We start from the raw sequence: 22,361 nt of genomic DNA, 5'->3' as shown, positions 1-22,361 counted from the left end.
TTTGACCTTCAGATGACATTGTAAAATATTTTACTTAGAGTGCAATACTATATTCCTATGTAAAATTGAACGCTGAATTTATTTCTGGTATAAAAAAATACTTAAAATCACAATTGAATGAATTAAAATCTATTTTTGAAAATTTTTTATGAAATCTCTGGGTTTGAGTCTGCATATTGGAGACGCCATTTTAGATTTTTCAAAATCGTCACATCGTAAAAGAAAGTAGAATATAAAACGAAAATTTTGAGCCTATCCAACGCTTTTTTTGGTAATCTACAATTTTAGATAGAGTCATTATCCGTTTGACGTAGATTAACCTATATATATATATATATATATATATATATATATATATATATATGGCGAAGCGGGCGAGCGAGCGAGGAGTGAAGAGAGAGAGACAGAACGAGACTCGATCAGGCGCGTGCCGTAGCAGAGAGTGGGGAGAGAAATCGATTTAGAGGGACTTAGACTGAGACCGGCGAGCTCGAAGGATCGTCACGTGCGCGCACGAACGAAAGAAAAAGGAGAGCGACCGGCAAGAGACAAAAGTGAAAGTGCGCAAGGAAGTAGAGACCATCCCCGAGGATCGCCGGAACCTGTAGATCGTCACCTCGAGTGGGCGATCACCAGGGGCAGAACTTGCCCGCCCGAGCAAGGGCGACATCGCGGGCGACTAGCGAGGGGTAGTCTGTCTGCAGCAGCTACTTCACGGTGAGTTTCGTTGCGTTTGCAAGCGATTATTTAGCGTGCGATAGTTGCGCGAGCGAGCGTCTCTCTCTCTAAAATAACATTGATAGCGAAATCTCGGCACGCGATATTGTGTATAAGATTTGCCTAAAAGAATAAAGCCCGATTTGACCTGCACTAGTGTTGTCGTTGTGTTGGGCGTACCTAGGAAGGCACCTCTGTCCCTTCCCACGCCCGTGATTAGAACCCACGCACGCTCTCGTGCTTAGCCGTGCTTTCGCGATCCCTTTTCAGGGCAGCGCGTGCCCGCCCGTATTCGGCGGAACGCCAGGAAGCGGCTAGCTGATCGGGGCGGCGGTGAGCCCCGCACCGAACAGCGAAAACAAAATTCTTAACGGACCGCGAGAATAATTTAATCATTTTTCCAGACCGTTACAATATAATATATTTATAACGCTAAAATTGACTTGTGGTTTTCATCACATTGTTTCATATACAGTCGATATATTCATGTGTCATTTATTTTAATAAAATTAATGTGAGTTGTGTTTTAATATCACATATAAGATCGTTGTATAAGATCGTTACCTGTGAATCTTCTTCAGTAAAAATAGCGTCAAAAGCAAACATTTTTGGTGCTGAAACAGTAGGTCTTCGATCCTCAGCTGTGGAAGATTGCGCTGACGTGGGATCTACAAGTGTCACTTGTTTCTTTCGCTTATCGGCGTTGAAACAACTTTCACCTTCAGCGGATGAAACTCTTAACATTACTTTAACCTAGAAAAAAAATTTAATTTTGACAATCTTCCAAAGAGTAGCCTAAAGTAAATTTTATTATTTATTTTCATGTTAGTCTATATTATGTAGATAACAAGTGATGATTCATTTGAAAAGCGGTTGACGTAATGAAAGCGTAACAATAGGTCATAGAATAGCAATTATGCAGCTAAATTATCGCGTCTACTACCGTAACTTAAAAACAATTCAAAGCTTTCTATGAACCCTCTTATATCAGACCTAAGATGATAGTTAGCAGTTAACGTCGTGGTTTTAGTCGCTACGGTGAACTACCAGTAATATATTGTTTTATTATAAATTTTGCTGATGGTGATACATGTTGATAGAAATATAAAAGTTTACAATATGTTTATAGATATTGCACCTTTTGTAAAAAGTCTTTAAGTAAGAGATAATTTTATTTGACAATTTGACTACGAAGAAATGCTACGAAAACAAATTGTGTCTTCCATAAAAAAAATAGCTGGAGACAATTTTATAAATATATGGTTCCAACAATACAGCACACGAGCATACTATGCAGCACTTCATGTTTGTAATTTTTTAGATGTAGTATTTGTTAATCGGTGGATAAAGCAAAGTACGATTGAATGACAAACTAGATCACCAAATTTAACACTTCTAGATTCTTTTTTTCGTCTAAGACTATCTAAAAGATCGAGTGTACGAAATTAAACCCTAAAATTTAACCGAATTATGATAGAGGATTAAACGGAAATCGATAAATATAACTACTGAAATAATCGCAAATGCTGTAGCTGCTATCTACCATTGATTAGCTTACTGCATCCTGTTCCCTTTCTGAATATGGATAAATAAGAATTAAGGGTATTAAAAATACTTTAAATAAACGGGACAAACAGTGTCAGCTTGGTAAACAATTAAATAACTTATAGAATCAATGAATATTGCATAAATTTACAATTGTTCTAAAATGTAATTCACAAGAAAACCCTCCAACTTAACCTCATTAATTTTTATACTCTTTTGATATATTGTAGATCATAGAAAAATAAATAGCACGTGTTCTTTTCGGCGGAAAAACACCTTAAAATACCTTGGAATCTGCCCTTAAAGTCCGCCCTCAAAAATGTATTTTGCAATTTATCTCAAGTTCTAATTAATATTTGACAATGTGTGACGGAGAATCTCGGCTAGGCCGATCTCGTCCGTTTAGCTCTCGCAAATGTCCGCGCACCGCGCCAGGCTGAGAGTGTGTACGTTTGGCACACACACTCATGCTTGGACCTTTTGTTTGCGAGGTGCTGAACATGGGCTGAGCTGACTGCTGGAGCGACGCAGATGGCGCAGAAGAAGAGAGAAAGAGAAAGAGAGAGAGAGAGAGAGAGAGAGCGCTCGAATTGCGGATCGCCGCGGAAAATTCGGGGAGTCTCTGCTAAGCGAGGAGCAGAGAAAGTCGCGTGCGCGGATAAACCAAAAGGCCACGGTTTTTTCGAGTTGGCCTCGCGAACTCGTTAACGTTTTGTTCGTTTTTGGAGACACGCCTGGTGCGCGGACGAGTATCGGAGAGTGAGGCTGGGTCGCGCCCAGCCGTGTCCCGAAGTATACTCGGCACCGGTGCGTGTGAGTTATCGGCGAGGTGCGCGGGTGCGCGCGCGAGCAGTCAGGGCGGGCTGTCGTCCAGGACAATAAAAGGGCGGCGAAGACAGCAGCAACAACGATCAACGAGCGGGTTGCGGTTAAGGCGGCAATATTGCGGAGCGAGCGAGAGGACGAGCCAGCAGACAGATATACCAGCGATACGGTCAGCGAGGAGCACACCAGTGACGTCACGGTGCAGAGCGCTCCAGCCGTCGGAGAGGCTGAAGGTCGAGATCGGTGCCGTATTTTTCTCTTGTCTCTCTCTCTTGCATGTTCGGGCGTCAGTCTATGGTTGGTAGCACAGCAGACCTGCTGGCTACCCGTTAATAGCCTATCAGCGAAAAGTGTTTATCGGGCATTTGTATAATATCTAGTTTTTATAAGGGAATCGGCAGGCTGACCAGCCACCGATTCACCTTCGCGTTCGCGTTTGTTATTGTACCGCTCGTAGTGTGTAAGTCCGAGGTTGCCGTATTGTAATCGTTTGTTGACAATTAAAGACTAGCGTATTAATGTTACGCTGTTGTGTTTATTCGCCGTTGTATCACTCCTCATCCCGACTTCGAATCTGTGCGTTTAACGTGTTTATGCTCGACGCGTTATTCAGTCGTGGGAACGTCCTTTGCTTCCCGAATCCCCGAATAAATAATTTGTGCGGACGGTCGCGAGCAACCCAGACGGGTACGGCCGGAATTCTCCGTCACAAATGAAATAATTTTTCATTTCGCTTCTTATATCAATGCGGAACTAGTGCATGTAGATCTAACTGTAAAGAGTGCAACCCTTATTTTTTTATGGACAATTCTACCATTTTTTAGAAAAAAATCATTTAGTTGATTGAATACCAAAACAAAGTTAATCTATTCGAAATTGTCTTTTAAAATACTCCCAAAATGAAAAAACCACTCCCGAAACACTTTTTTTAAATATTCTACAGGTTCTAATTAATAATTTACTATGGATTGCACTGCGCATTACTTCTAATGTAAAAATACAATTAACATAATTCCAACTGCTAGTATAGTAACCCTTGTTTTTTTTTCATTGAAAATTATACCTTTTTCGTACTTATTTTTATTAAAAAATAATTCAGAATTAGTCAAAAAAAAATTAAGCGTCATGATATACAGAAAAGTTAAATTATAAAAAAAAATATTAAAAACTAGAAAGTAATTCAAAACTAATGACGAAAGCAGATACGTTTATTGCTAATGTTAAAGCAGGCATTGAAGCAATTAGAATGCATGTGTAGATAATTCTGATTAGAGCAAATTTCAACTGAAGATGCACTCCGGAAAAACGCTAGTGGTTGAAGAAGAAAAACAAGTTCAATGTTGATAGTCATTTTCATCAACAATGTATAGTTATACTATACAGGCATTTACATCAGTTGCAGGAGAATTACTGTCACCGCTCTTTAATTTTGAAAGAAGCTAGCGATAATTTTGAACCCATTGTTGAAAACAGTTTATTTAGACCGGTAAACCTAGAAGAAACTAAATCTGGAAAATTGACCATAGGTATTTATAATTCCATCTAGTTACAATTAACGTCATTATGCATGAATTTACAAATAAAATTTTTAATTTTAGATCTTTTAAAAGTGTGGTTAAATGAAGCATATTTCCCCAACGTAGGCTTCAATATGATAATGTTACTTGACTCCTGGAGCGGTAATAGTGAAAGAGTTATAGAAGAGACTATATGAAGTTATAAAATTATAAATATAAAAAATACCTACTAGGACAACGGGACAAATTCAGCCACTTGATGTTTATGGATTTCGCATCTGGAAAAACTTGCAGATACTGTCACATTGATAAATTATGATTTGACTTTATATAAAACTGTGACGGGCAGAGCGACCGTTGAGTTCGCTCGCCCTGTTCGCCTTTCTCTCTCTTCCGCGTGCCTTTCCCTGAGCCGCTGCCACATCGGTCTCGGTTGATTCAAACCGAGTATCGACGCACGATGTGGCTCTGTTTCAGGTCTGATTTTTGATCGGCGTGGATATTTGGATTTGAAGTAGTATCGCCGGCGTGAGTTGCACATGTGTGCGTAGCCGGCGGCGCTCAGCCGTTTAAGTACCTGTAGGGAGGGGCGTAGAAGACGCCGCGGAAAGCGTGAGATCGCGAGGACAGTACGACTTTGACCAGCGACGTGATTCTTAGCTAGATAAGCCTCGTAATGAGTGAAAGTGTGAGACGCGCTATCACCAGTTACTACCGGGAATACCAGGCATTGGAGGAAAGGACCAACTGCGCCATGATCGACATATTCACCTTCTCCGAGGACAGCGGACGTGGACTTCCACTACAGCGCTTCCTCCTAAGATCAGGTACCCTTGTTCTTTTCTCGGTGTGCGCTTCGATTTCTCTCTCTGGGCATCGTATCGGCCGGACGCGGACGAGTGGTTGCGTGCGTAGATTTTGCACCGCATCCACGGAAACTCGCGGGAAAATTGTAAGGCGACGCTTTGTCTCCTGTACGTTAATTCGCACAGAACAGACTAGCCCGGACTTGGCCGACGCACAAGTCGAACGCTGGATGAAAATAATGAGATTTGAATAAAAGTGCAATTGACCATTCAAGAAATGATTCTTATATAACCTGTCTCTCACTTATAATTAGATAAATCACGATTATTGATATTGCCGGGTGATTAAAGCCCTCATTAATTTTCCGTGACGAAGCGATTACGCCTTTCGGGCCTTTCCCCTTTAAAATAATTTGTGACGCGACGTTATTTGGGCGTATTTCCGATGCGAAACTTGGAAAATATAAACGAACGTGTTACATGGCATCCCTTGTGGGGAACTCGCGGAAATCGAGATTGAAATAGTCGTGAGACTATTATTTTATTTTATTGATATTGGAGTTGTAATGGACAAACGGGAGTCAAAGCGAATGCGTAGAAGTCGCATCCACCGACAAGGGTGTAGGTCGGACTGTGATTTAGGACGAGTTAGTGTTGGTCATTAGTGCCCTTTGTTTAATTTTGTTTTTTTTATATAATCGTGACAGTTGTGCGACGCGATCGTCGGTTATGCCCACATCGCGAGCGTGACAGTTAATCGGGTGTTCGGGCGGCGCGATTATGCGCGAAATCTCAAAAGACAGATCGGTACGGGCTCTTAAGCAGCGAATCAATGAGACGCCGCCCGCGGAGTTAATGAGTCTCCTTAAAACCCATGGTCTTAGCGTGACAGGTAGCTTCAGGGAACTCCAGGAGCGCATGTTGCGCTACATGATCTTGCATGAGCGGCCGGAACTTAATCCGCCCCTGAGTCCTGGTGACTTTGAGATGGGCTTTATGCCAGGCCCACCGGAGGGTATTCTGTGTGAGGAATCACGCGAGGTCAATATGGACCTGCAACCGGATAAAAGCGGAGTGAGCGACGGACGAGTAGAGGGCCAGATCGAGCCTACGTTAATTCGCAGGCGAGAGAGCTTGGCATCCGCGGACGAGCAGCCGCGACCGGTTGCGGCGCAGAGAAGCGGGTCAGAGCATAGAAACGAGGACGGGCAAGATAATGCCTAAAATGCGTCGGATGATGGGGCGACGGCTCCCGCCGATACGAAGAAAGAGTTGGCGCCTCACGGAGAGGTAGCGTTCCATGGTATCGGGGGGGGGGTCCAACGTTTTCAGACAAGTATGGAATATCGTCGCGAGCCTGCCTGGATTTGTTATGCGTAGGGAAGTCTGAGCAGCGTTATCCGAGAGCGCGAATAATTTAAATCGCGTAGAAGAGGCCACGTTGGAAATGCAAGCGGGTAGGCGGGATGCGCCGCGCGCTGAGGGCATAACGGCAGCTCGGATACCGTATAGACCGACGCGGGAGGAGCGATTGTCCTCGCTCTGCGTCGCGCCAGCAGCGGGAAGGTAGCTTGCGTAAGCCGGTTTCAGAGGACGAATTTTTTTCGGAAGAGAAAAACGACGCCACCGAGGGGGGAGTTTTAGGGTTGTCCGACAGGGGAACGAGTACCCCGGCATTATCACACGAGGTAGGGGAGGTCATGAAGAACTGGGAGGAATTAGTGAAGAAACTGTTGAAGGGCGGCACTCAAAATTATCACGCCGTGAAGATAGAGGGAACGTCACCGCACGCTAGACCACGGTTTACCTATCGGGGGGGGATCTAAAGAGGAGCATAGGCCGAGGTGCCCATCGGCAAGTGAATGGGAAGATAGCTGGAGCGAGTCATCGAGTTCGGATGAGTACGAGCCGAGCACAGCAGGGCTGGCCGGTCGCAGACCGAGGCGCCTGAGGACTTTCGGGGACTCAGGTCTGCGTCAGCCCCGACGTTATATGTATAATAAACCGGTGGACGCGGTAAAGGCCTTTCGCTCTTGGTCGCTGAAGTTTTCGGGCGACGGGGGAGCGGATGTGGACGGTTTTGCGAGCGATATTAGGAAGTGTCAGGATTTCTACGGTTTGAAAGACGATGAAGTACTCAGGGCGGTGGGCCTAGTACTAACAGGAAAGGCTGCGCTCTGGTACCGGAATAATGAGTATACTTGGCGAACCCTCAGGGAATTTCTCGCGGATTTGAAGGAGGAATTCGGAAGGCATTATCAAAGGGAGGATTTGCACCAAGAGTTACGGTTACGGACGCAGGCTGAGGGAGAAACCCTGAGTGATTACCTGACCGCGTTCCAGTGCATCGTTCGCCGTTTCGATAGGCTTCCTTCGGAGAAAAGACAGGTGGCGATTTGCAAAGAAGGTTTGCATCTCACCTTCGCGAGATATTTGTACGGGATGCCGTTCGCTACGCTCCGGGAGTTAAAAAGGGTAGGTTGCGAATTTGAGCGTCAGCGGGCAAGGGAGAAGAGATGGCGACCGCCCCCGGCGGCCGACAGTATACTAGTTCAAGACGCGGCGTATAGAAGTTCAGCGGGACCAGCGAGAAAAGTGGCAAGGACCGCGATGATAGAGGCGGAGAAAAACGTGGTGACACCGGAGGATAGATCGGGTGCGCGGCGTTCAAAAAGGCGGTCAAAGGGGAAAAATACGGACATGTCAAAGAATGAAGTGCTCACGGCTGCAGTACAGCAGCCGTGTGCAGAAGAAGGCGAAAATATAGAAGAAGGCATACAGAAGAAGGCGAAAATATAGAAGAGGACGGCTCAGATGTATTCGATAGTGATTATTCATTTGAAGATGGGCAATAATTGTAATAATCGTATTATACCTTTCGAGACTGCTGGCTGTAGCATCAGCTTTGGATGTACTTACATCAAAGGTTGAGTTGAATAATGCTTTGTAGTCATAAATACACATGAATATTTGCCATCAAGGCAATTTTATTTTGAATTCAAGAAATGACTAATTTTCAATCAAAACCGTATCTATAATTTAAGTCTTAAATTGCAGTTCAGAAACAATAGTTAAATATTTTACAAATTACTGTCAATATTAATGTTTCTATAGTACCATTCATAAATCATTACATAAACTTAAAAACAAGGAAACCTAACGAATTCTCACAATCTCTTAAAGTATATAGTAACAGTAACATTCACTACAACCCATTAGCAAAGACATAGGATATTTTGTATGGAACAAGATAGTATCCATACTTCTAAAAAATTATAAAATGATTTGAATACAGATATAAAATGTCTGCATACTTGGTGATTTTTGTCACATATCCATTACATAAATATTTGTTAAAAAATTTTTGAATAATTTTATGATTTAAGTAATGCATATTAAGGCTAATATCTCTAGGTACATTTATATACTTAAAACATTATTGTTTACTGTTTAATAGCAGCAGTAAATTTATTTGACCTACTACTTCATCTCATGAAAGCTTATAATGAGATTTAAAATTTTCTCATAAAAAGTGAAATGCAACGCAATCATAAAAGCAGGTTTAAATTGATTAGGACACAAGCCTTTAAACAGATCTGGTACTTCTTCTCGTTTAGCATTCAAAACAAAACAATTTACTAAACCAGTGCATTTAAAAAAGCCTATAAAGCTCTTTTACCCTTGCCCGATCATTCCTGTACATAGATGAAGAAAATAATAAATTTGACCCTTATATGACCTTACGCGGGGGGAAGGATTAACCGTACCCCATACATAATACCTTATCTGAACGTAGAATTTCTCGCTCTTTCCGAATCCGGGATCAAAATTATAGGTTCCTATTCAAAAAATGACTTTGACTTTCAAATGACCTTGAAAATAAATCTCAAGGCCAAATCCGATTTCTGGGAAAGGTGTTCCTCATTGTCCCAAACAACTTTTGTCTGGACAATTTTTTTGTAGAACGCCAACCGTAGAAAATTTCGGGGTGGTTCCTTTAAAATGGAACACTCTGTATAAGATACAGTTTCCAACTAGCATAAATGTAAAATATATACATACGACACGAATATTTTCTGATCGATATACATGTGTTAAGCAAAGTTAAGTTAGGATGATTAGCATTATCAGCGTTGCAATACCTTAGCCAATGTCACTCGGAACTTTAAAAATAGGCCTTCTTAATAACCAGATTTTTCTTCGTGATAAACGATTAATATTTTTTTATTCATTTTATGAACTAGTAAAAATGGTTATATTTATAATATTTATTGGATTGTCTTATAATAATTTTACAATGTCAAACTATAAAATTTATTCTATTAATACATAGCTTTTACAATTTATGCATGTATGTGTGAAGGTTGCAAGTAGGTAGAGCAGCCGGTGGTGGCAGCACGTACCGGACCCGGTGATTGATCCGCCACTCACTTGGCAGCTCGTTTCCGTCTTGCTAATATGGGTTAGTTCCGTTCCACCCTCCGGCAAGCAAACATGTGCGAGTCTACTTTCATCCATTAAAATCGCAGTGATCTGCAGCCCTTAGTAAAAAATAAAGACGAAAAACGTATTGCGCAACTCTCCTTTTAATAAACAGAATAAAGCCTCTGGCAAAAGTAAAATCAACACATTTTTAGTTTTTTCAATAAAAGGGTTTTTTTATGCCTTCACAGGCTTCTTTTCCTATGTGCGCGTTTTTATTTTAACTATCATTAATCTTATTACATTTTCAGAATATCATTCAAAATAAAAATAAATAAATTCAGACGTCGATGCCACCTACGGCATGATAGCTAGAACAAGATTATTTAGTTAGTAGATTTTATTGATTCAAGATAGCAAACTATGCCATATAAACAGTAGATTTTATGATTTCAAACAACAAAATTTGTAATTAAAAATTTTACAATAGACATAATAAAGTTTTCTACCAAATAAGCTTTAGCCTAACATTCTAACTTTAATATCACTTCTTACTATAATTTTAGTAAATTATATAAATTCATGTGTAGAAAAATTTCAATCGAAAGTTCGACGTAATATCGTACGAGACTCATGGTTTTTGTCCCAAATGAAATTATTCGAAATGATCTACAGGTACCAACAATATTACAAGAAATTAAAAACTTATGTAAAATACAATATCAAACTTCAGAACCACCCTAATAAACTTATTAGCGAACTTCTCAAGACATCCATTACCAATACCAAACTTAAGAAACAAACTAATAAATGCATAAATAAATGATAAACCATTTGTTACACCTACACTTTATAACAAAGACAAACACTCACTGAAGTATTCTGCCTAATTTCATGTACAAATATATCAATAACATTTACTTCTTGTCTGAATATATGAGACAGATTGTAAATAAACTTGGAGCAACCAAAAAAAATTACAGAAAATCTAATTAAAAAAATACCATCTCAGGATCCCGTTTTGTTAAAATACTTTATTAATATTTTTTTGTTTGAAACAACAGCAAATTCAACCTAGTTAGACGTGTGGAAACACAAATCAAACGAGCATTTGTAGGTGTCTGTGAAAAACCATGGCGCGTTGTTACGCCGTTTCACTAAATAGCTTCGTAAATAATTTATTTACGAATATTTTTTTTATTATTACTCCAAGATTATTTACAATCTGTTTCACGTATTGAGACAATAAGTAAATGTTGTTGCTATTAGACATACATATATAATAAACAGTAGTAATTAAGTATTAGTAAGTAAGTATACTGTCTTTGTTCTACAGTATGATTGAAATAATTATATTAATTTATTTGCGTATTCATTAGTTTATGTTTCTTTAGTTTGGTGTTAGCGATGAATGTCTCGAGAATTTTATTGACAAGTTTATTTGGAAGATTTTGAAGTCTGGAATTACATTTTTCATAGAATTTTTTAATTTCTTCTTTAATTGTAGGTATCTTTAAGTCAGTTTGGATAATTTCATTCGGTACGAATCATGGGACCCGTATTATACGAGGGTCGTTTGAGAAGTCCGTGCAAAGTCAGAAAGATGGCGCTACTAGTGCGTATCAAGGTTATTTTCAGTTAGTGGCATATCTTGGAAAAGCACACACCAAGTTTCAGCCAGATCGGCCAATTACTTTGCGTTTTACATTCGTTTCAATCAAAGAAATCGAGTGGTTGTAAAAAAATGGACAAAAAAGAATTTCGTGTATAGATTAAACATTACTTTTTCAAAGGCAAAACGCCTCAGGAGATTAAACAGAAGCTTGATAAACATTATAGTGATTGTGCACCTTCGATTAGAATGGTTTATAAGTGGTTTCAAAATTTTCGGAGTGGCCATATGAGCACAAAAGACGCTGAACGTTCTGGACGCCCTGTTGAGGTTACCACTTCAGAAATCATTGATAAAATCCATGATATGGTGATGGCTGACAGAAGAGTGAAGGTGCGTGAGATTGCTAATACTGTAGGCATCTTGAGCGAATGGGTACATAATATTTTGCACCAACATTTGGACATGAAAAAGCTATCCGCTAGATGGGTGCCGCGATTGCTCATGATTGACCAAAAACGAGATCGTGTGAAGTGTTGCAAGAATGGTTTGCAGCTGTTCCAGCAAAATTGGCAAGACTTTAAGCGTCGTTTCATCACTGTAGATGAAACATGGATACATCACTACACTCCTGAGACCAAAGAACAGTCTGAACAATGGGTTACCAAGGGAGAATCTGCTCCGAAAAAGGCGAAGACAATTCCTTCAGCCGGGAAGGTTATGGCGACTGTCTTTTGGGATTCACAAGGAATAATCTTCATCGACTATCTGGAAAAGGGTAAAACCATTACAGGCGAATATTATTCATCATTACTGGATTGTTTGAAAACCGAGTTGCTAGAGAAACGTCCACGATTGGCCCACAAAAAAGTCCTCTTCCACCACGACAATGCGCCAGTTCACGCCTCAGCAGTTGTGGCCGCAAAACTGATGGAGATAGGGTTCCAACTCGTTTTACATCCCCCCTATTCTCAAGACCTGGCTCCGTCGGACTACTATTTGTTCCCTAATATGAAAAAATGGCTGGCGGGGAAAAGATTTTATTCAAACGAGGAGGTGATTGCAGAAATGAATGCCTATTTTACAGACTAGGACAAATCCTGTTATTTGGAAGGGATTAACAAACTAGAACAGCGTTGGATGAAGTGTATAAGCCTAAAGGGAGACTATGATGAAAAATAAAAAAGATTTATTAAAAAAAATCAAGCACTTTTTATTTTTGCACGGACTTTTCAAACGACCCTCGTATTGCGTAGGACTTTTGATTGCAATCTTTCCAGGATTTCGATATTCGAGTTAGAAGTAGCACCCCATACTTGAATGCCACATGTCCAGACTGGTTTAAGTGTACTTAAATAAAGCTGTAGCTTTATATAGCAGCAGTTTGTTTTTAATTGATAACTCCAATTTTGTTCCGATAACTAGATACATTTTTCGCCATTTGAGACCGATCTGTTTACGCTTAATAAATATATATTCTTTCCATGTAAGTCTTCTATCCAGATGAATATCTAGATATTTTATTTGATTGCTTTGAGAAATATATTCATCGTTTAATCTAATAGGAGGACAGGTATCTTTTCGAAGTGTGAATATCGTATGTAATGATTTGCTTTCATTTACTATTATTACCAGGAGTTAAATCAATTTTCAAGGTGATTTTTTATGTAGTTTTATAATGTTTGGTTGCTATTCTTGCCTCTGGATGTACTGTTAATTATATAATTACTATATCATCTGCATATGTTGCTGTAAAAATATTAGAATTTGGTAGGTTCTAAGTATATAACAAATATAGTGTTAGATCTAGAACACTGCTCTGCGGTTCTTCTACTTTTATTAACTAACGTTTTGATATATTTTTATTTATTTTAACTTGATAGGCTCTAATGCGTAAATAAGACAGTAACAATTCGTAATGGGGCCAAGGAAAAAATCTCTTGAGCTTATGCAGTAGCCCTTTATGCCAAACCTTGTCAAAAGCCTGGGCAACATCTAAGAATATACCAGTGCAGTATTGTTTCAGTGACTTTCCTCGCAACAGATACTATTTTATTTACTTACTCAATCGTGAAATGGTTATACCTGAAACGAAATTAATGGTTACGGATAAGTTTTCTATTCAGTATTATTGGGTTTATTTTAGCTAGAATTAGTTTTTCAAAGATTATAGAAAGTGCTGATAAAAAGCTAATCGCTTTGTATAACGTTACTAATTCTGGTTATTTACCGGATTTAGGTATTAAAATAATCTCTACTACTTTTTACTGAGAGGGAAAATAGAAGAGATGCAAGCATGCATTAAAAACAATTGTTAGGTATCTTACTGCAATTGAGGGTAACATTTTGATTATTTTCCCATGTAAAAAAAAATGTTCAATACATGCGTGGCTCATGCACGCCAATGCAAACGTGGTCTATGCTTGGAAATGGACATGCATCATCAATGCATATTCTATATAAAAGCGATTGAGCATGATTGATTAATTATAATTTATGTATGTTTGGTGATTGGACAGTAAATACTTATTGAAGATTTTTTAAACATGTAAAAAATTATATTTGCCGTGATTACACTTGAATAATGTGAATATTTTATTTAATACCATATTATATTGTGAAATAAAACAAGCTTTTTTTTAGTAAAGTGATACATTTCAAGCAGTTAAAGTTGAAAATACTGGATTATCTAATCGCATTTCCGTTAACTTCTGGCCCATGCTTCTGTGAATACTTGCACGATCCTTCGGAGCCCAGTTCAACTTAGTTGCATGTTTCTTTACGAAAACTTGAAAAAATATATAAATATGTTTACATGCTTGACATTATGTATTAATTTTTGAAATGAATAATAGTTAAATAAATTTACGTAAAATGGTATCTACGCCATTTTTGTCAAGCCCCGATCTTGATTCTTTATTACTTCTAGGCCCTTTCGGTTTTGTCCCAGTGAGAGTGCACCTGAGCAATGCATCTTTCGTGAAAACAGCTTTTAATAGAGCTCTCGCCAAGTCATTTTGGTTGAGGCATCTGTCGGTGGCCGTCTGCAAGTCTATTATATTGGCAAATATTTTTGTTCCTTTCACCAATTCAATGACCTATGATAAGTTATAATTTTTTTAGTACCAATTCAAAGTTATATATCAATTTAATAATTTATCTTACGTTTTCCGATGCCTCTTGATACTTCAGAGTCCACATTCTGTCATCTTCGTGCCCATCGCCACTCGACTAGTTGCGCGCTTCATCAAGGTCTTGTTCGTTTATCTCGCTGATCTAGAATAAAAATTAATCGTAGTTTTATGTTTTGTGTTCATTTAGTATTTATTTGTAAAACAAATATAAAAACAAATGAAATTTTGACTTACGGTTTTGACTCTTAATAAACCTCGATGTTCTTCAGATCGATATTTGTCAAATTCTTGTGCCAGTGCGACAGACTTATATGTACTCACTAATGCCGTTAGATCGAATACAAGGAAAAATGATTTACTTTAATAATTACGTTTGCTTACTTCCGAATCAGTATGAAAAAAAAATGTAATCTGAAAAAAAATAAATTTTTTTCAAAATATTTTATTTTTATCTTGAAAAATTTTCAAACAAATAGAACGGGTATTTTTCTAAAAATAGTATTTCCAATCCTAAACCATGCATAACTTATGATTGATCAATCATGCACAATTGCTTTTATACAAAACATGCATTGATGATGCATGTCCATTTCCAAGCATAGACCATGTTTGGATTGGCGTGCATGAATCATGCATGTAATGAACATTTTTTTTTACATGGGTTTTCTGTAATATTATCAGAACCGGGAGCTTTTATATTCTTAATATTATTAGTAATTTGTAATACTTCCTTTATTTTAATCGATTTGATTGCTGTCGTGGACATCAGATCCTCCTAGTAAGATTTCATGTTCTTCGCTGATTATTATTCTTTGGTGAGGCTTGAATAATGTACTAAGATGATTTACGAACGTTTCAGCTTTCTCATCGTCCGATCTTGCTCAGTTACCACCAGGTTTTCTGATAAACGATATAAATGTAGTTGGTTTTTTAAATCGTTTAGTCCCTTTTCATAATGAGTAATCTGTTGCTTCTGTAGCATTCAATGATCTGAGAAAATTCTACGTTTGTGTGTTTTCTTGTTCATATAACATTTTCTTTAGATCTTCAGATGATTTATTTACTTTAGTTCTGTCTTAGCTCGATCTAGTTATCTTATACCTTTTTCTTAATAATTTCTTTTCTTTGGTTTTTTGAGTTATTTTAGTTACTGTATTTTAGTTACTGTGTTTTATTTCTATTTATTGTAGTAGTTTCAGTTAGAACTACGTTGAGTGAGTTGATGCTGCTTTCTACATTATTAACTATTTAAATAAGAACGTTGCATGTTATGCGTTCCTCTATGTAAAGAACATATTTTTTTCAGTTGACTTTTATGTTATTGTTTACTTTATTAAATATTTGTAATATTTGTATAGAGTAATTAGTACCGGCGAATAATCTGATGATAAATCTAAGCATGATAACACTTCAAAATAATTTTTTATATCTTTTACTATAACAAAGTCAATCAAATTCGGAAACTTGTTTCTATCTGTAGGCTAATATGTTGGTTCTCCAGTAGATATCGGAATGTAGTTATTTTTTTGTAGTATTTCATAGAATACTATACCTCTGTATGTTGGAGTTCATGATTTTGATCCCCATCACGGATGTTTCGCATTATAATCGCCTCCTACTATACGAGTAATGCTATTTCCTAGTGTGTTGAAACATCAGTCCAGTTTTTTTTTTGTAATTGTTTTGTTTGAAGGACAGTAAACAGCTAATATCGTTATCGGTCCATCTTTATTCTTGATGTAATGAAAGGTGGATGTAGTGGTTTATGTTTGTTTTAATTATAATCGCAGTACCTCCGTGTACTTTTTTAAACGGGTGATTGGTTTTATATACAGTATAGTTTGGTATATTAAGATAGTTTTTACTTGTAAAGTATGTTTCTGATATCAACATGATGTCTATATTTTCATAGATTAAAAATGATCAAACGCTGACTGTACGAATATTTACTTCAAAATTGAAACACACATTTTAAAAATCTTAAATTAAGTATTTTTTGCCTCCGTAATATTTTCGAACGTGTACAGCGCTTTTGTCACGCGGACGGTTGTTTGAGAACTCTTACGTACAAGAAAAAGTCTTTCAAAATATCGCAAAAATTATTGATTAATAATATTGTCATTATAATGATGGAACTTAGGTACAAAAATTAATTTATAACATGCTTAATACGTAACATACTGTCTTGATTCCCTTATAGTTTTCTTAAATGATAAATTTTGTGATAATAGAAAAAAGGGAAATAGTGAGAGATGGAAATTTAATTATATTCAGCAACGTTTCGTCAGCACATTTGCTGATCTCTTCAGGCTGATTTCTCTCGTAGTCAAATTAATATAGGCTAAAACAAATAGCTCGTAGCCAGTCACGTTACAATACAGTCTTTAACTACGAGAGAAATCAGCCTGAAGAGGTCAGCAAATGTGCTGACGAAACGTTGCTAAATATAATTAAAATTGAGTGATTTTCCATCTCTCACTGTTTCCCTTCTTTCCATTATTACAAAATTTATCATTTATAACATGTTTATTATAGTGCATGCAAACTTTAGTAGTTTTTCTTTATGGTGTGATTAATCAAAACTTTCAAATAGGAACTTAATAAAAAGTTTATAGAAACTATAGTTATTTTCCATCTATTGTCACAAGTGAAATTGTATGATTCCTATATTTTTATTTTATTTCATTCCAATCGTAAATTTTAAGTTATCTTAAAACTGAAATTTTCAATAGAAAAAGAAGAAACAGGAAGAAGGTTGCAATTTTATAGCCCACTTCCCCTGTCGCCTCGCTAAACGTTTTTAGCCACGTGTGAGAAGGCTTTTCATAGTACGTTTGAATGAGAGAGAGATTGTTGTGTAATTACACAGAACTAAACTAATACTGAGTATTTTCTACATTGAATTTCGAATATTTTTGCTCAGTAAGTTATCCTCGGTAAAAATTCAAATAAAATTTTCTTTTACAGTGAGACTCAAACAAAGGTTCTCATTCCGTTCTTACAGCTGTGACGGCAAGCCATTTTTTTATTTCGGTTTTTTAATTTTAATCGTTTTTTAGAATTGAAACTAACAACCGAATGAGATCCGTTGCATGTTAGAGAAAAGAACAAGGTTGTATAATATAGCTAAAAAGTAGGTAAACTAGAGGGGCATCAACTCAGAGGGGTACTAGCTCACTGAGTTGAAGCGTGTGAGTTGAGGTGTGTGCATGTTCACCTCACCCCCCCCCCCCACCCGATCGGCCCGTGCGCTGTCGACTCACCTCCCCCCCCTCCTACTGAGTTATACCGATGCGTTCTACGCACTCCCCCCTCCCCTACTGAGTTGATCTGATGTGGCGTGCGTTCTTCCCCCTCTCCTACTGATTTGATTCCTATGCGCGCATCACCTCCTCCCCCTCCTCCTACTGAGTTATACCGGTGCGTTCTACGCACTCCCCCTCCCCTACTGAGTTGATCTGATGTGGTGTGCGCGTTCTCTGCAGCATTTTCCCCTCTCCCACTGATTTGATTCCTATGCGCGCATCACCTCCTCCCCCTCCTCCTACTGAGTTATACCGGTGCGTTCTACGCACTCCCCCCTCCCCTACTGAGTTGATCTGATGTGGCTTGATCTGATGTGGCGTGCGCGTTCTCTGCAGCACTTCCCCCTCTCCCACTGATTTGATTTCCTATGCACTGCGCGATTTATCTGAAAAAAAACGGACGGATCGGGGGATCGAACGCGCGTCCTCCGGATCCGCAGGCCGATGCTCTACCGCTAGAGCTACAGCCACTGTTACCACGGGCAATACCGTATTGTGTATACTGGCTACACACGCGATTGATATGTGGGGGGGGGGGCGGCGGCGCCAGCGGCTGCTGCTGCTGCTGGGGAGGGCCCAAGCGCTAATACATACAAATGATAATAAAGTTTAATAAATATACTAATTATAATAAATATTATACATAAATATTTATTATAATTGGTATATAACGAATAATAATTTTTTTATGTTCGATGTGTGCGCGTGGGCGCGCGTGTGTGTGTGTGCGTGCATGCGTGTCTTATCTACCGAAGATGGTTTAATAGAAAAAACGTGCAAGTACCTGCTTACTTTCTTTTATTTGTAGACTTCGTGGTTGTAAGCTACTATAAATAGCACAGCGTAAGAATTATCGAATCTTTCATCAACCAGCATTCACATAAAATGGATCGCTACTCTAAAGTAAAGTACTCTCGTCTTCCACAGGAAGACCCGGACGAAAAGAAGAACAAAGAATCATCGACATGGAAACAAAGTATTATAACGGGGTTCCTGCTCAGCTTCACTCGAGCGGGACACGCTATATAAAAGTAACCGCGGAAGAGTAGATAAATGGCTCTCCAGAGCAGATCGGCACTCCTGCACCGAACGTCCTGGGTCCAGCAGCTCAGTTGCCTCCTTCTCGAGTCGAAAATTTGGCCCGCGGAGAGTGTCGTAGGCTACGCGTGAAGATGCGCGACGTCCAAGAAGAGAGACTCGCGCGGGTACAGTCGCACACACAATTACGGTTCGAGGAACGGGGAGTCGGCGGACAATAAACACTCAAATACGATTAATAGTGGATGCGTGTAAATTTTAATTAGCAACAATGGAGTACATAATATCACAACGCGTCGATATAAACAAAGTCAATCGTAACGCAAGGAAACTCGCAATAATTTGACGGAGAAGCGGACGAGGCCGCGCACGCGCTGTGCGGTTATGGTCGCGCAAGCACTCGCTCTGTTGTGAGCTGTGCACAATGACGACAGCGAACCGGCGCGCACCGTTCGAACGAGGAGGCGACAGCGCTTAACCTTGTCGGATCAAGTAGCAGCAAAATCGCCTTGTAGGAGCCGGGTGTTCACAAACGGCAAGCGGCACTTATTCAGTTAACGTACGACGAAAGTACGAAAGCGACAGCACACTCGCGGAGAGAGAGAACATGCCGGTATCAACAGCGGCCGCGGCGCAACGCGTACAAGAGGAAAAGGCGAGCGTAAACGCGCGGCTTAATTAACATAATAAAAGGGAGAGAGAGCGGTATAGAGAGAGAAGACAAGCGCTAGACCTGGTACTTACAGTATCGCCGCTTGCACGCTTAATCTAGCCGCTGTCCAAGAGCGTTAAGTAGCGAACTCGCTTCTGTTGTGTATCCGCTCTTGTCGTCGATAAACTGGCGATGACGCTTCTCCCCTGATAGGAGCGGTGCTGATCGCCCGTAGTAGGCCTCTGCTTCAGCCCCGCTGCAGCGATATTCTCTGCTACCTCCTAATACCGATTCGTCGAGAAGAAAATCCGGAAAACTCGTGGTGACTCGTGCGAGAAGTCTTAGCCGGTCGCGGATTGCAAGCCAACTGTGTCGATTTTCGAAACTCTCTCTCTCTCCTCGCAAGGAAGCGTCTCTCCGCGAGGTCCGCGCCGCGAGTCGATATCGATTATCGTACGCCAGTCGCGTCGCTTACCAGTTCGCTGACGTCCGCAATGCTGTAACTATTCAAACGATATGAAAATTTATAATGTTTAATAAATATATTAGTCACTGGCTTCTTGGGGAGAGAGAGACATAACGAATATACAAGCGATTCGTTATAGTATTTCGAAATTTTCGAGCAATACTAAAAATTTTCCTGAACAAAAAGGCTATCAGCAGTTCAATAACGAAAAGAAGAAATAATCATATTTATACATGTCATCATTGTACACCACCTCAACTAATAAATAAACATTTTTTTTGTCTAAATTCTATGTTGTATAAATTTTTTTTGTTGATAAAAAAATACAAAATTTATTATAAAAAGATGAACTGCTGCTACTGCTACTGTCATCGTCAGAGTCAGCGAAGAATTTCGCTTTTTTTTTTTGGATGGTTTAATAAAAAATAAAAGAATATTTTTTTTTGTATCTATTGAAACAAAAATTTTTTTTTATTGATAAAAAATATATCTTATTCTACATGTTCTTAAAAAAATACATATTATTCTACAAAGTATTTACTTAAAAAACAAAATCACTATAGAAATCCTTCAACGACTTCATCGCTCTCTTCCCAATCCATACAACAGCCATCGATATAAAACTTTTTCATTATTTTAACGTTTTGATGTGCACATGTCGTTACGTATTTGCCGTTATGATTAGGGCACACGGTAACTAATTTTAATTTTTCGAAAGGCGAATAGCCCCAATCATTCAAATCGAAAACTTTGAGGCCATATCGTTCTAACCACTCTTTTTTCAAATCTCCGGAAACGAAAATTTTTGTGGCATCTTTGAGTGTATCTGTGATGATGAATTTATGCTCTTCGTATTTATAATCGCCAGAGTTCCATGTTAATCCATGATAGTAGAGTTCTAACCAGAGATTTTCTCGCTTATATTTCTCCGTTAGCCTTCGCCATGGAAAGGGAGGTTTGAACAAGCGTACGAGCGGTTCTTCGTTGTAGTTAAGTGGGAGTATCGCTAACTCTTTCACGGCATAAGTTTTGCCAGGCATCACGAAGCCTTGCATATCCACTACGTACTCCATTGCGATAGAAAGCTACTACTGAGCTGCTTAAGGAAAGAGTCAATTCTTTAATACCCCCCCCCCCCTCTCCTAAATAAGTTTCTTCACATCTCCATTTATCGGATTATACTGAACGATGCGATCGTGTAGAATAAGACAATACGCTGTAGTTCCTTCGGGAATATTTTCTCTGATTTCGAACTCCAAGCGCACATCTACTGGAGCAGTCTTTAATGATTCGTTTTGTTTCGAACAGTCAATCACTACGAGTGGCATGTAATTTTTATATTCGAGTTTTTTGAGCATCGGTTCGGCATCCTTACCGTAGTATACGTTTTGAAAATTGGCATACATATCGTACAACATTGCGTACTGGTTTTTACTGAAATCAATGTTGAGATTACCGTATGGATAGCACTGAGAGTTGAGGTACAGTTTTACATTTCTGATGTTACAATGATCAAATATACTAGCGTTAGAGTTTGGTTCATTTTTTCGATTGATTTGGAAGGCTAAGATGACGTAGCGTGGTTTCTCCAACTGATTTGTCGTTTTAACTGTCCAGACGTGATTTGTGTTTGCAGGCAGCGCTGGATATTCGTACAGTTCCCAACTACGAAAACTCATTGAAATACTTCGTTCGCTTTTTAGAAAGTCGAGTAGACGTATTTTCTTTGCATTCGATGCAGTCACATAGGGCATAAGCCATTCGAGACGTGTTACATTAATCTTAAATTCTTCGTAAGCTTCAACGTTAGCCACGGTCTTCTTCGTTTGATAAACTGCATTTAAATCAGTACTCGATCTTACGAGAATTAATTCATGTTTCATATTCACTAGCACTTTGCGATAGTCCTCAGCGAATCCAAGTATGAAGCTCAGAGGAATCAAAATGTCAAAGTCGCCATTCGCATTAGTTATTTTACGGTCCTCTTGTTCTAAGGTATTTATCCATCCGGCATTTTCGGCAATCAAGGTTTGACTTGGAGTGAGAGATAACCAGTTCTTCATAATGGTTGTGAGACCAACGTTCTTACATTTATCTATTTCTATAGCATTCAGCTCATACCTAATTTCTTCAAACATGTGACAAATGGCATTATTAACAAAATCAGTATTCGTTAACAAAGTGTTATTGTTGCTGCGTAATCGTCCACAAATGTGTAACGAGCTGCGAGATGGTAAAAGGCACAAGTCTTGATGTTGAATTGATATACGAATCTCGTCACTATTTTTGAACGATGAATTGGTGTAAGGTTGATGAGCGTGG

The 22,361-nt window shown here is 38.9% G+C and overlaps 1 protein-coding gene across 1 annotated transcript in view; it reads right to left on the bottom strand.

The window, feature by feature from the left end:
* The window catches only part of LOC131667522 (kinesin-like protein CG14535), a 260,611-nt gene that overhangs the window by 215,095 nt on the left and 23,155 nt on the right, over positions 1–22,361 (bottom strand). The window contains exon 2 of the mRNA XM_058940989.1: positions 1,282–1,470. Within this exon, the coding sequence (XP_058796972.1) occupies positions 1,282–1,461 (180 nt within the window). The 5' untranslated portion in view covers positions 1,462–1,470. The remainder of the gene's footprint in view (positions 1–1,281; positions 1,471–22,361) is intronic.

Source organism: Phymastichus coffea, unplaced genomic scaffold (genome assembly GCF_024137745.1).
Source record: "Phymastichus coffea isolate CEN01 unplaced genomic scaffold, Cenicafe_Pcof_1.1 PCOF00067, whole genome shotgun sequence".
Taxonomy (NCBI): domain Eukaryota; kingdom Metazoa; phylum Arthropoda; class Insecta; order Hymenoptera; family Eulophidae; genus Phymastichus; species Phymastichus coffea.
The sequence above is the reverse complement of the archived record's forward strand: the minus strand, read 5'-3'. Positions and strand labels throughout refer to the sequence as shown.